The 15,244-nt window shown below is 39.9% G+C and overlaps 1 protein-coding gene across 1 annotated transcript; it reads left to right on the top strand.

The window, feature by feature from the left end:
* Positions 1-10,202: 10,202 nt before the first annotated feature.
* On the top strand, positions 10,203-10,607 carry FAM237B (family with sequence similarity 237 member B; the record flags this gene model as incomplete). Its single annotated transcript, XM_082296463.1, has 1 exon — positions 10,203-10,607. The coding sequence occupies one exon, from the start codon at positions 10,203-10,205 to the stop codon at positions 10,605-10,607; it is 405 nt and encodes a 134-aa protein (XP_082152589.1).
* Positions 10,608-15,244: the final 4,637 nt, after the last annotated feature.

Genomic DNA, 15,244 nt, shown 5'->3' with positions numbered 1-15,244 from the left:
AGAACAGCCCCGCTCCGGGCCCCGCAGGTGCGCAGGCGCGGCCCGGCCCGCCCCGCCCGCCGCCGCTGCTGCTGCCGGGTGCGGCCGGCGGCTGCTCCGAGCCCCGGCGCGGCGGGACGGGCCCGCTGCCTGCCACAGCCGGCCCCGCGCCTCCGGCCGAAGCGCGGCAGTGATGCTGGCGTCTCCAGAGTCAGAAAGAGTTAACAAATCGCCCAGGGAGCTGCAGAGGTTGAGAAGGGGGCTGTGAAACAGGAGAGGACACTGCCTTACTAGTAAAGGAGGTCTCATAACCTCAGGTGGGAGGGACCCTGGGCAAAGGACCACCTGGGCTTTTATCGCACATTCCTGTTGAGTTGTCTGCTCCTGCTATGTCACTGGCTATCTCTTGTCACCTGCTGTACCTCTTGTCCCTTGGCTGGCGCCAGGGATCCCCGTACCCTTTGTAGTGCAAGGATTGGTCTGTACGGCCTTTGGAATCGTACCCATGGACCACCAGCTCAGAAGAAAAGACTGAGCGTGTGGACTAATTAGAGTGCAAAGGAAAGAATACTTTAAGCAACAGAAGATAGGGTAGTAATTAATACCTAGATAACTTGTAGCCAATGAACTGTGATATCTTTGTTTGCTAAAATGTATATATAGTGTAAAATTTTGAGAATCGGTGTGCTTGATTTGTGGAAAACTTCCACCTTGTGCCCTGCACAGAATAAACTGTGTCTCCTTTCTAAACCTGGCTCTGCCTGTGTTTAAAGAGTCCCTAAATTGGCAGCAACAGGAGTGCTTGAGGGGAGAGCACAACCCCAGCTGCAGGAGTGGCCAGGTTTTGGTTAACATCAGCGATCTCCAGCAGCGTGTTCTCCTTGGAAGCTGTGTGCTGGTTTGAGACAGCATTGACTGTTGGCTGTCCCCATGCAGCTGGACCCTTTAAAACCTGTTGGTCATATTGCTGGTGCACTCTCCCTCAAGAAATTGAGACCTGGCCTTTAAATGATGCTGGCTTTCAGGAAAAGTATGACAGTTAAAAATACATGACTTTAATAAGGCTTAAAGTGCTTTGCATTTTTTAAATGGTCATGAATAAGAAATTATTTTGTAAATTGTGACATCAGTAAGGTTTGAAGAGTAAAATTGGTGAAAAAATTACATAGAGTCATAGAATGGTTTGGATTGGAAGGGACTTTAAAGATTATCCAGGTCCAATCCCCCTGTCATGGACAGGACACCTTCCACTAGACCACGTTGCTCCAAAGCCCTGGCCAACCTGGCCTTGAATGCTTCTGTGGATGGGGCATCCACAACTGCTCTGGGCAACCTGTGCCAGTGCCTCAGCACCCTCACAGTAAAGGACATTTTCTGTGTGTCTAACCAAAATATTTCCTCTCTTGGTTTGAACCTATTGCCCCTCAAACTATCACTACAGCTCCTGGTAAGTTCCTCTCCAGCTTCCCTGTACGGCCACTCCACATACTGGAAGGTTACTATGAAGGCTCCACACAGTCTTCTCCAGGCCAAACAGCCCAAATTTTGGCCTGTCTTCAGAGGCGAGGTGCTCCAGTCCCCTTCATGGCCTCCTCTGGGCTTGCTTCAACACTTCAGTGTCCTTCTTGTGTTGGGGGCACCAGAACTCCACACAGTGTTCCAGGTGGGGTCTCATGAGAGCAGAGAAGAAAAATCACCCCCAAGTTCTTTCACAAGCCTCTATTTTGTAGATAAATATTTCTTAGATAATATGAACACAGTTTCAGGTTTTTGTGGTTTTTTTAAGCACTACTCCTCATCAAAAAGTAAGTATTTCTCTGTTCCTTCCCACAGCTTTTCCACAAGGTGTTACATTCTCGATTGCACCTGTTAGCTGCCTGAGGAGAATCATTACCATTTACAGTAATTTAATACAAGAAGTAACTTTAACAATGCATTTTATCTGTTACATAATAAAATAATTAAAAAAAAATTAGAAAACAGTGGTATGCCTTATACATTCTAAATGGCCCAGCAGGACATTTAAGTTCATGTGAATTGCGGTACAGAAATTATCACCACCACAAAATATTCAGAACTCCCATGTTGTGCTTTCAGATCACGGGGACCCCATCTGCAGTCCTGAAACTGGTAATATGTAAAACCTAGTGCGAAGTGTTTTGAACTGATCAGTTAAGAATGTTATGACTGGAAAATAGCAGATGTGGGTCTGGCATTGTCCTTGAGGCATTTGACTGAGGGCTTGTAGGCTGAGACTCCTCTACTCAGTGGTGACAGATGTCTCCAGAGATCGAACCATGTCATAATTGTGCAATCCCCATCTCTCTCTGTTAAGTCTTTTAGGTGAGCTGAATTTAGACTGTAATTGTGTATCTTTGAAAAGAAGAAAAGTGACCTGGCCAACCACAGACCCTGAAACCTGGTCTCGCTGCAAAGCTTTGGAAAAACTCAGATTTGCTATATTAATTCCCAACAACATTTGATATGGTATCACCTGGGAAGGAATGAGCATATGTGGGTTAGGAGAGAAATTGAAAAGTGAGATAGCCACAAATAAAGTTAAAAAGAAAGAGGTCAGGCTTAAAGGGTTTGTTTTAGGATGGTCTTATTTGATATTTTTTGTAGAAGTTCTGATAAAATCAGTAAGAGCATGCTCATGAAATTTGGAAATGAGATATACTTAGGAATCACCATAAGTAGAGAAATGTGCTGCTTTTGGCTGGGATAGAGTTAATTTTTTTCTCAGTGACTAGAATGGGGCCGTGGTTTGGATTTGTGCTGAGAAGAGTGTTGATAATGCAGGAATTTTTTAGTTATTGCTGAGCGAGGCTTGCATGGAGCCAAGACCTTTTCTGCTCCTCATTCTACTCCATCAGTGAATGGGCTGTGAGTTCATGGAAACTGGGAGGGGACACAGCCAAGACAGCTGGCCCCAAGTGACCAAAGGATATCCCATACTATGTGGCATCATGATCAGTAATAAAGGCCAGGGAAAGAAGAAGGAAGGGAGGACAGTCCAAAGTCATGGTGTTTGTCTTCCCAAGTCACTGTTACGTGCGATGGGACCCTGCTTTTCTGGAGATGGCTGAACACCAGCCTGCCCATGGTAAGTTGTGAATGAATTCCTTGTTTTGCTTTGTTTGCTGCCTGGCTTTTGCTTTCCCTATTAAACTGTCTATATTTCAACCCACAAGTTTTCTCATTTTAACACTTCCAGTTCTTTCCTTCATGCTGCACCTTCACTCGTGCAGGAGTGAGGGAGCAGCTGCATGGTGCTTAGTTGCTGGCTGGGATTAAACCACCACAAGGAAGTGGTTTAATCCAAGGAGATGGATTTCATTTAAAGTAAGGAGGTATTAATGTCATTGTGTAAGGCCCTGGTAAAATCTCATATGGGGTACTGTGAAAACGTCTAATCAATTGTTCTATAGCTGAGCTAAGTCTGAACTAAAAGAGGGCTAGAGGAAAGCTAGGTCCATCACCAGAGACCTCGAGAGTCTTTCATAAGAACAGATATTAGGATGGTTCAGCTTGTTTACTGCAACAAAACAAAACCAGAGAGGAGACACAGGTGCTGTCTATAAATATATCAGGAAACTAAACATGAAGGATGAAAACCATCTAATTGAAGGGGAAAGACACAAGAACAAACAGGTATGTACTATTCAGTAATAACCATATCAGGAAATCAGAATAATAGTTTCTAGTCACTACTGCAATTGAATAATGAAACTGCTTTCCATGGAATTAGTGGGAACAAAAATATTTCTGTTTTTAATATGGTACTTGATAAATGTATGAGGTGATTGTACAACAGAGCTTTTTTGTAGCGGCAGGGAACTAGGCCCTGTCATTCAGGAGGAATGTTCTGTGTTACCATGCCAATTCATAGAACAAACAGCAGAACATTTTGTCCAGATTTATGATTAATAATATGGGAAGGACCTGTCAGTTTTCTCTGAATAGGAGGCAAGGTTCAGAAGTCCTTACAAATGCAGAAGACAGATTGTGTTTCTGTGACTTCAATAAAGCATGTGATGTCAGCATTCTATAGTAAAGAATAGAAAGGAGGAAATAAACAAAAGAACTTTTAAGTGAGATGAAAAAAGCGCAGGTAAGTTGCAGATAGTTCTTCAAGGATCAAGTCACAGACGGTGCCTGTTTGGCCAAATTTAGAAATATATCCTCTGAGAGAAGGCTCTCTGAGAGACACTATCAGACTCAGCCCTCCTTATCATCGCTTGGTCGATAGCTGGATCACGTGACAGGGATCCCAAATGCCTCGCGTCAGCACTGTCCAGCATCACATCATCACCTGCAGCATCCCAAATACGGACCATCCAACTTATTATGGATTCATCAGACCGTCGGGTGTAGTCCTTTATTAATTTCCTTTATATAGTCCTTTATATAAATTCCTTAATTAATTTCTGGGCATGGGGTAGCGATAGGGGATACACATCACAAAGTTACCCCAAGACATTGGCCCAGAGCTCTCCTTGGATACCAATACAACTATTTATCAACTTACACCCTGGTTTTGTGCTGTGTTCTGCTTTTGTGGTACATAGTGTTTGAATTCAGTCCTTATGAATTTAATCCTTACAACTGTTAAGAGCAGCCTGGTCTGAAGCTGGTCCACTTAGCAGAGCCTTAAATTCCGTGTGCTGCACTTCCTTAACATGCAGCAGGAGGTTAACAGGTGAATGTGTAGACTGGCCCAGAGCTGCCAGCAGAGCTACTAACCAGTGTTAATTCATGTAATCAATCCACAACTTTACCTCGAAAAACAGAAATAAAGAAAAGCTGGTCTCCTATATGCTACGAGTTGAAGGTGTTAAATTTATTGACATAACACTAGATTTGTTTCAACAGAGAGCGAGCTTATGCCAACAAGCTCATGCCAGCAGGGAATTAAGTAACAATTCATTTGAAATGTGGCATTGTGCATTTTCTGGAACCTTTTATAACATTGAGTGGCTCATCACACATACATGAGGCTAAGAATTACTGAAACAGAATCATTAACACTCCGAAGTTTGAGGATATTTAGATGTTTCATTGTCCAAATACTTTACTTCAAAAATGTATCTGGTCCCCTGGAGAGACTCTGTTTTCCAGGTCAGGGCTGATTCTATCACCTTTCTCTCCTGTTTGCATTGAGTTTGTGATACTTGATCTTCTGTAACAGGGCTGTGAGCACTTCACTGTCAAGGCTGATGGCAGAACATCACTCTGTCATTTCTTTACTTCAGAAGCTGCTAATCAGTGATGCAGAGGGTGACTCAATTCTTTATCCTCAGTGAATCCATCCTGTTTAAGTACAAGTGTCCCTATGTCACAGAGATATCTATAATTCAGTCACAAAAGGCTGGTAGCATTTTAAAGGCTCCCAAACTGATTTATACATAGTCAATGCATATTCTGAATTTCATGATAAATAATGCTTCAGTACCTGCTCTTTCATTCTTATTGTGTACTTCACATATTTGTATATGATTGCTTGAAAATCACAAGGGTACAGCTACCTCAAATCACAGTTTTACCTCTCTGTTTCTTTTCTCTCATGATATAAATTACTAAGTGGTGTACTGTCATCAACTCTAGCAGGAAGCCATAAAATCTCTTCCTCAACAATTTTAAAACTTTCACCAGAGGTTTTTTGAAATTTGTGCTATATATGCTGTTTTTCTCAGTCTAGAGAAGAACCAATGTCGATGGCAATATGCAGAAATTAAGCAGAAATATTTTAGCAACAAATCTTTATTTAGAGTTGAAATAATTAAAAAAACAAAAGTCAATTTTCCTTTCCTTGCCTTTCTGAACATGCACACAGCTGGTAAGCTGGCATAATGGTCTTTCTAATTGAAAGAAATAACTACAAAAACATACCCAAGGTCCAAATATTGTAAAATACTGATGTATTAATTTTACAGTTTTATGGAAAAAGATAAAGAGATTTAACCAATATCAAGGATACACTCTTCAGTACGACAAAGTCCCACTAGATGAAGGCACCTCAGCTGCAATAATAGAAGGAATAAGTGGAAGTACAACAGTTTAAAACACATGCTATAGAAAGGTAGCAATGTTGAAAGAATTTTGAGGGAAACATTTTATTTTGCCCAGATTTGGCTATCAACTAAAAAATTAAAAATCACAGAAATAGCCACTTTTACTATGAGCCATATGAGCCATCTCATAAAACTCAAGTGTCAAGCAGCTGTGCTGGAATCATTGGGTTTATATGTAACATAAGCTGCACCTTTGGAATTCTTTCGGAAGCCCTGCAGAATTAAGAGAACAACAAAATTTTTCTCTAAATCCCATTTATATTTAGCCACTAGCTCAAAAGAAATCTTTCCAAAGTACACGGACAGGTTCTCTGCTTTAAGAATTTTCCCCTTCAACCCAAGCCTTATGTAGCTTTCAGGTATGTTAGATTTTACAAAGGAGGTCACAGATTGATTTTTCTTGACTTTCCTTGACCTTTCTTGTTCTGAAATAGAAATTTTAATAACTAACTTAATAAACATGATCAGTGACTCTCTTCATGATGCTTCCATCCTACAAACCTCATGTTGTGCTTTCAGATCACAGGGACCACATGTAATACTCCACAGGATAATTAGTTGCCAATAATTTTGGTATCTACCAACCTGAATTCATGGGTCCATCCTTGTTCCAGGTGGCATTCTCCCAGAGGTGATGATCCCTCAGTGCATGACTGACAAAGTGCTTAACATCAGAAAGGAAAATAAAATATGGAAGTCAGCCTTCAGAACCTTTTTCACTTGGAGAGGTGATTTTTTAGGTATTATCAATGAATTCTCATGTATATTCCTAAGAGAACATTGTTGATGAGGTGGCATTTTAAAAAAAGGTATTTTTATTTGAAAGGATTTTACCAACAAAAATCTCTATCTTAGCATTTTGATTTCTATAGTTGTGTTCTGCAAATACTTTTCTTTAAGACTAAAAATGGTGGATGTAACTAGAAAAAGGAAAAGCAAGAGGTGAGTGATAAAAATAAATCTGTAGGATGAAGAAATATGATCAAAGGCTGCCTTCAGTGGCTTTTGGAGTAGAAGGAAATCACTGTTTGCACCAGTATCCTGTGCTACTACACCTAGATGTTTCAAGTGGGAATGAAATGAGAAAGGATTGATGCCACAGCCAAGAAGCTGTGGAACTACCCACCTCTTTACATGCCTTTAAATGCCTTTGAAATTTTGGCAGTTTCACTAATAAATTTGTCAGTGCATAAAGCAAGCAAAAAGGGAAAATTTTCTTAGCTTGAAAACTTACTGAATGCTTTATTTTTATTGGTGATACAAAGGAGCTCACTTAAAGGTAGGTTCTTTGTGAAGTCTTCCTAATGCTTTAATCTCTTTGTTATGAACACTGCTTTAGAATGTCAAGGAATAATTACAACTAATAGAGCTTTAGCTCCTTTCAATGATACAGTGAGTTCAGAGATAAGGTAACTATATTCCAGTCTTCCAGACATTTTCTGAAGCAAGATTTTGAAACAGTGTTGACATAGCTTAGCTGGAAAGGCTTCCAGAAGATACCTAATTATTGTGAACATTGTCATTTCAGAGCAGATTTGTATTTGTGCTTAAGTACTGTATATATTGGTTTTTAGACAGAAATGACTATATTTCTACTTGAAAGAACTGACTGTTGCTGTCATGTTGCACTCCACCAATGCATGTTGTGAAACCCTAACAGACCCAATTTTACCACATATTTGTTCTTTTTCATTACTTTGAACATTGTCCCTGTGTGTTCTGGTAGGCAAACAGGAACATGAATGGAACCCTAGGTTTATGAAATGGGAGTTTATGAAATGGGAGTGTTCATGTTCCTGATTAGGAGAATGATTTGCTATCCATTGTGTTTTGCTCTCTCTGACAGTCCTCTGTCCCCCCTCTTCCCGAGGAGCCGAGACACCTCCCATGCCCGGAAGGCAGTCTCCAGGTGAGGCCCCAGCCCAGCCTGGGCTGACACTGGGTGCTGCTGCAGAAAGAGGTGGGGCTACCACAGCCACAGCTCCCTTCACCCTTCCACCCACCTGAGTTCAGCTGCTGCTGCTGCTGCTGCTGCTGCTTTGCCAGTGGCAGAGTTGTCCCTGTGCACTGTAACCTCAGCATCCTCGGAGCACCCAGCAGTTTCCAGGCACTTGCAGCCCTCTCATGAATGTCTTTCTTTTTCCCCAAGTGGCTGACTTCTGTTTTTCAAGGCTACTGTTTTCCATCTCCTCGCTTAAATACTGTAAGTACAGCTTCTGCTGTGGCTCTTTAGTTACTGCCTTTGTGAAATTCACCTCTCTTGTACTGAATAGTGGGAGTTACTTGCTCAAAGTCTCTGAGGTTTGTTGTGGTCTCTGCTCCTGTTTGTGGTGTTCAAATGGACCTTTAGCATTTCAGTTTTTAGCTGGATTAAAACATGAAACCAAAACAACTCAAAATGTTGGTGGTTTCCTGGCTGCTGTTTTCCTACTTTGTAGTAAATTGCCAGTGTGTCCTTCCTCTGAATGCTGGTGCATAGTGAAGTAGAAGTGAGAAGAGAAGCATTTCCATCCCTACTTGTTTGCTGGAACCAGTTTTCTAAGAACACAAAGAAGAGGAACTAATGTATGTTGATCAGCTCTCAGGGTGCTGAGGCAGGTAATTCTGCTGCCTGCTGAAATCTACCTGGCCCAGGTTTTAGGAAGGAGCTAGGTTGGAGGGTATCTGTCTGGCTCAGTTCCTTGGGTTCTGAAGCTGAAGTAAAGGAATACATGACTAAGGACCTCAGGTGGCTGCAGCAGTGTGATTACACACTCAAACTAAAAATCATCCCAGAACCCCGAGGCTGCAGCAAGAAGGCCTATTTCAAGCTGTCTTGCTTCCTGACCCAATTTGGTGTCACTGTGAACTCCATGGTGTCACCCCAATTCTGTATTCTTACAGACATTCCACATAAATGTTATTATCATCTATGGGTTATTCTCTCTTTAATTGCATCCTAGGAGTTGCAGAAAGAACATCAGTGTGTTGGCACTCTGAAGATATCACAGACTAACTTTTCATATCGACAGTGCCCAGAGATATTTTCAGTTGAAGAGCACACTTGCAATTCTGGCCAAATTTCCAGTAAAATTTGCACAGCTGCCCAAAATGTTGCCTTTTTTTCTGTACAAAACCTCACATAATTTTTGCAATTGTATTTTACACTCTGAATTGGAAATTGGAGGGAATAAGCATGGCACCAACTATTTAAAATGGAATTGATTTAGGATACCAAAATAAGGGGCACTGTGTGAGAGTTTTGACTGTCTTCTTCAGATTTCTTCCTATGTTTGTCTTTTTTGTTTGTTTGATTGGTTTCCTCTTTATGTTTATTCTCCTGTTCCACTGCACTTTATCTTGATAGGAAGGACTGATAAAAAAAATTATCAGGTGTTTTAGTGCTGTTCTGTCTAAACTTGATTCAAGGATATGGAATACACATGATAAGGAGACTGCATTTTTCCCAGGGGGAATCTGTGTGTAGTAAAGAATACATATTCTGTAGCATTTGAAGTTCTCCTTATGCCTCCTGCGTTATTGCTCTTTGCATCTCTAATTCTCCAGATAGTTTGTGTGTTTTGCATATATACTAGATATAATAATGCCAAAATCTTACCTAATTTTCTAATATAAGCCAGAAAAGAATTTGCCCTCTTCCAGTCTTGCAACAGCTACTGAATGAGTTCATAACATGCCTACACTCGCCTAATACAGTTTATGGTCTGGTTTACCATTCCTTCATTACCATCTTTCTGAGTTGGACTTTCCATGAAAGACTGCCTGTTTATAACTGTTACTTGTTTGCAGCAATTTAAAATAGCATTCGACTAGGACTCTTTAAGCATCTGCTATTAACCTGATTTTGCTGACAATCCAAGCACAGGAGTTTAAGGGAAGAAGTCTTGGTCTCAAGGAGCAGTTCTAACATAGGCTATGGTCACTTCAAAATTTTTGCTCCAGGTTTTCATGTTCTAAATGTCATTAACAATTTCTAGGTGCAAACCTAACTTCCAGCATTAGGGTTCATTGGTATTTATTGCATTTATTTTTCTAAATACCTGTATAAATCATCTCTTGGGGTACCCACAAGAGTTACGTGGCAATGAACTACATAACATCAGAATCACTGTGATTTTATACACTTCTTTTCAGGTGTCTTCTTGAAGGATGGAATTTGTGTGGAAACGATGGTGGTCTCTTCAGCTGGGCTGTATATTGATAGTGAATTTGGTTTATGCCAATCTAGAGTATCAAAAAGAAACTCCTCCAAGCCTGCGTGAGATTGACCACCAGTGCTGGCAGGTATCGTCCCAAGGGCTGGTGGAAATGAAGAAACTCAAGGTAGCAGATACAGTCATTGCTCTCTGGGACTTCATGATGTTCCTAAAGGAATCCCCTAAGCCCAAGCACAATGAACTCTTCAATGACTTAGCCCAGAACTTCTGGGATATGTATGTAGACTGTGTGCTCTCAAGATCCCATGGAATGGGCAGAAGACAATTAACATCTCCCAAATACTCTTCCACATACTCACACAGAACTTTAGAAGGTAACTACATGATATGGTACTAACATTAAACTGAACCAATGCTCCATCCTCATCCTTGATTGCTTAGACAACTCAATATACTAATTTACAATTTTCTGTCTCTACTTGTCAAACCTATTTGCATCTTTCAGTGGTAGCTACTTTCACAATACATGAGTCACAAGTTGTTAGGGTACTACATTTCAATATTTAATAAAGTGTAAAAAAGGCTGGGTATGCATGTGGGAGTGTGTGGAAATGGATGCTGCATTCTCTGTTTATTGCTGTGTGCATATAAATGACAGTACATTAATAAAGTAATTACAATACTAAAAAGTTTCCTGGTATTAGGAGTTCAGCCTCAGCTTTGGGTGGTCATTGCTCTGTAGAAGGGAAGCTCAAATCCCTGACAGTTTGAGCCCTATTCTTCCTACTAAAACTACTGACATATAATGTGATGTCATGGTCACTGTGAATCACTAAACAGTGACAGATTCTGGTCATCATGATTGGGGTGAGTATGAACTGAGATCATGTAGGTTACTTTACATCTTACTAATCAGCCCTAGATCTGTTGTCCCCCTTCCTCCTCAGCAGCAGACTTTTTTCTGATGTACCCTGTCAGATGACTCAGGTTTTCAGAATTGAACATGAAGATTATTTAATCATAGCATTTCTAACATATTGCTTGGACAATAACTACCTGTCTTTCATAATCTTGCAGGGTCTGCTTTCACCAATCCATTTTAGGCCAAAAGGGGAGGAAATGAAGATACTTAAGGCAACATCAAAATGAAGGAGCACAAAATCACAACATATATTGTAGATGCTTGGACAAATCCTGTGGCATGGTTCAATCTTTTATCTTCTTTTTGTATAAAGTAATTAATCACTCCTAAACTGATAAGTACACAAATCCCCACACTACCACTTTTGCTTTCCTGTCTTGCAGTCTACCAAGCTTGCCTTTTCCTCACCGCACGTGTGAATGCTTTTGTATTTTGAGTCGACACCTTTGTTCTCCCATATAAACTTTAAAGTCTGGATGTGTCGTATTTTTCTAGAATCTTGTTTTTTCCAATAATTCTCTTTTTAAAAGTTAATTTTGATGGAAACCCAATATATTTTTATACATTATGTAACAGAGAAAATGTAAACAAATGCATTTTATACATTGTCTTGTACATGCTCTTAATTTTAAGAATTGCAAAAAAAAAAGAGGTGGGACATTAAGCTAAAGGGAAGGATTATGCTCATTGTAATGTCCTGTGCAGTCTAAACTTTGTATTTTATCATTGCTTAGTCTATGGATTAATTAAAGTATTTTTCTAAGCAGCAAGGTCTGAATAGCAGTAGTTTTCTTGTCCATTAACATGTTATTTGAAAAACCGCTACTATGTGACATTAAGAACAGTGCATTAATCAAGACTCCAGATAAGGGGATGCAGTCCATCCCTGTCATTGCAGGCAGCATTGCAGCTGAGATGGGACCCAGGCACCAAGTGGTTCAAAAGAGGGACAGACTGACTCGCCAACTGCTCTCAGTATAAACCATTGAGAATGGATAAAATAATTCAGGGAGATTAACTGCCTACTTAAAGCAATTCTTCTGAGTATAAAAAGCCTGAGAAATACTGACTATTCTCTGCTTTACTCCTTGGGCAATGCAGCTTGTTCAGTCCCTGTTGTGTTTTAGCCTTTTATGAGATTCCAGCTGGTTTTAATTATTTTAGGAAATAGTACTTATGCTGTAACAGCATAGAAACCTTCATAAGTAACAAGAACTCCATCCCACATAATGCCTAGCTCATATATCATTTGTAAAATATCCAACAAGTCTCACGGATTTGTAAACGTTCATTTAGGTAAACACAATATTCAACTGCATCTCCTATATATCTCCTACAGTATTCTGGAGAGGGTACAAAAGTAGTGACAGGTTTTTCTGGCTCATGAACATCACTTTAAGTTCCTGATAGCAATAATATTTTTGAACAAATGGAGTTATTACACACCCAAGCACAACAACTTCAGGAATTGATACATTATGATGAGCAGCAGTTTGAGAGCCATCACCTAACCTGCCCCAGCAATACCCAGTTTATAAAGCTGTATACTGGACTGCATTTGTAACAAATGTAACTGGCATAAATCACATAAACAAATGCCCCTTGTTCACCTACATTGATTACCTACAGAAGTGTCAAAGTATAATAACATTTTAAAGGGATTGTTTCTGCTATTAGTGAGCTTTTAATTGAATGCCAGAGCAACGTATCCTATGCAGTTTTAAAAGCTTCATCCTTCTTCAGGCAGTAAGCCTTTGTTTTAATTAGTTTTCTGTAAGACACAAAAGTGCCTAGCATTACCATAACTGGCTGCATAATGTTTGAACAATCAATTGCTACAGTCACCCTGCGGTGTCTGGCAAAGGGGCAGCTGATTGTGAACCCAATGAACACAGCAGCAGCAAAACTAATTCCAGGCAGATACACTATAGTGTACATCTATGAAAGCTGTGGAAAGGCACAGCTGACTACTCCTGGGATGTCAACAGCAGGGATTAACAGTGAATGGGATGATCCTTTCTTCCACCAGCACCCCCTCTGTTTCCATCCCTCGCTTACAGCAGGGACAGCAAGCCCAGTTTCTTGGGTGTTGTATGTTCCCCCCTGCAACAGCCAAACTATGTTCCGTGGCTGTCTGGCAAAAGCAAATGTTGTTTGTGCTGCCGTGAGCCTTGTGTTAGTGCTGGTTTATGAAGAATAAATGTAGGTATTTGGGAAAATTCTGTCTCCTTCATTCTCCAGTCATTATTAATTAATATTAATACTCAATTAACAAGAGCATTTGCATTTGCAGCTGCTCATTCGCAGTCATGGTGTCTGTAGCAGAAGCAATACAATTTGGGAAGAAATGCCATGGGGCTCACTTTGTGCCTGATTTAAAGTTTTTGCATAAGCAAAACTGATTTCCAGTTAGAAGTTCTTTATCCATACCTTGGCTATAGTGTATTGCTGTAACCTTTGCTCAGAAATTGGAAGGACATATAATCCTCTACATTTTTTTTTAATGGGTCTTTGCCTTGCTGCCAGTAGTAATGAGTCACCCACACATTCACGTAAGTGCAAGCATGTAAAAAACCCTCAAAATGTCACAGGCTTTGGCCTCCTAGTAAAATTTGTTTGGTTTGGTTTTAATTGTGAAAAGACAACACACCATACATTCTCTAAACCAGCAATAAAGCAGCAAGTCTGCTGCAGAGCTGTCAGAAAAATATAACCACAAAAAACTGAGCAAGACTTTACTTGACACAGAGGAGTTCAGTTAGAGAATCTTTATATACCTTAGCTAACCTTTCTTGCAGGCAGGCAAGAAATACGTACAGGCTAGTTTAATAGAACAAACTTTATACAGATAATTTTGGGAAAATGTATAATGAAACTAGATTATAGTTAAAAATTATCAGTCAGCAAATGGTCAGCATAAAAAATTAAATTAGCATAGCTCAATTTAATTTCTTTAGCTTTAAGTACTAGACAACTTTCTTACTCAACAAGGGTTTAACACACCTGCCCATAAGAAAATCCTTCTGATCTTTGGAAAACACATGCTGAGATTTTTCTAAACTTCAAATACCATTTTTCATACATGTTTTATTTATTTCATTATTTTCTTAGAGTTTTTCTTTTTATAGAATTTAAGTAGTCAATTTTTAAACAAAGCCATTTGCCTTTTAGTGCCACCACTGCTATATCTTGTTATAGCGACAAACAAATTTTTATGACATGCTTATACACACACCTATTACCTCTTCCACAAAGCAAAAAAAAAGGAGTTGGAATATGCTAGCTTAAATTTATTTTCTTTTTTTCCAGCTGGCAGTTAAAATAGCAAAAGTTTGTGCTTTTCTGAAGATGTTGCTTACAGGCAAAAATGACAGACTAAGTGCCAGTTTGTATGTCACAGCATAAAAGCTTGTGATGTCACAGAAATTTATGCCATAGCACTGGAGAGCAACTGGTTTTAAAATGAAGAGCCTCAGGGAATCTTGCTCTATTGTAACAGCAATTTCTGGCATGGCCCAAATTAAAAAAGAAAACTGCTCAGAAATGGAGTCATCTGCAAAAAGGTCTGCTGCTCACCAGTTTGTGTAGGTATTCTAGAGGTGCCAGGGTGGAAGAAGATGAATTCTTTTTGGAGACAATAGGAATAAAAGCCCAACAATTAATTAGATTAGTAAGATCAGTTAAAGAGCTGTGAGCAACCCAAATGGAGCAGGACATTCCAGCATGTCTCTCCAACAGGCTGGGAGAAACTGTTGGCACAAACAAGCTTCTTAGTGAGTGTTTAGATGAAAACTGAGATGTCAGAAGTCCTGATACTAAAAGTGGCAATTCAAGAAACAAAATGGATTTGGACAAAAACCATGTGGGTATGGTATCCAGGAAAACAAATAATTGAAAGTGTTTATGTGAAAATTTATCACCCTGCTCAACGAGATGCTTAAACTGCAATGTATGGAATGTGTCAGCAAGAGATGGAAATGCAAATAGTGGACTGCTGACAGTGGATATTAGCACACAAAGTTACTAGACTAACATATCTTTGTACCATACTCTACAGGGGACTTTATTAATAAAACATCCCCACATTATATTAATTAAGGAAAAATATAATT

Source organism: Coloeus monedula, assembly GCF_965178545.1.
Source record: "Coloeus monedula genome assembly, chromosome: 1".
Classification (NCBI taxonomy): domain Eukaryota; kingdom Metazoa; phylum Chordata; class Aves; order Passeriformes; family Corvidae; genus Coloeus; species Coloeus monedula.
The sequence above is the reverse complement of the archived record's forward strand: the minus strand, read 5'-3'. Positions and strand labels throughout refer to the sequence as shown.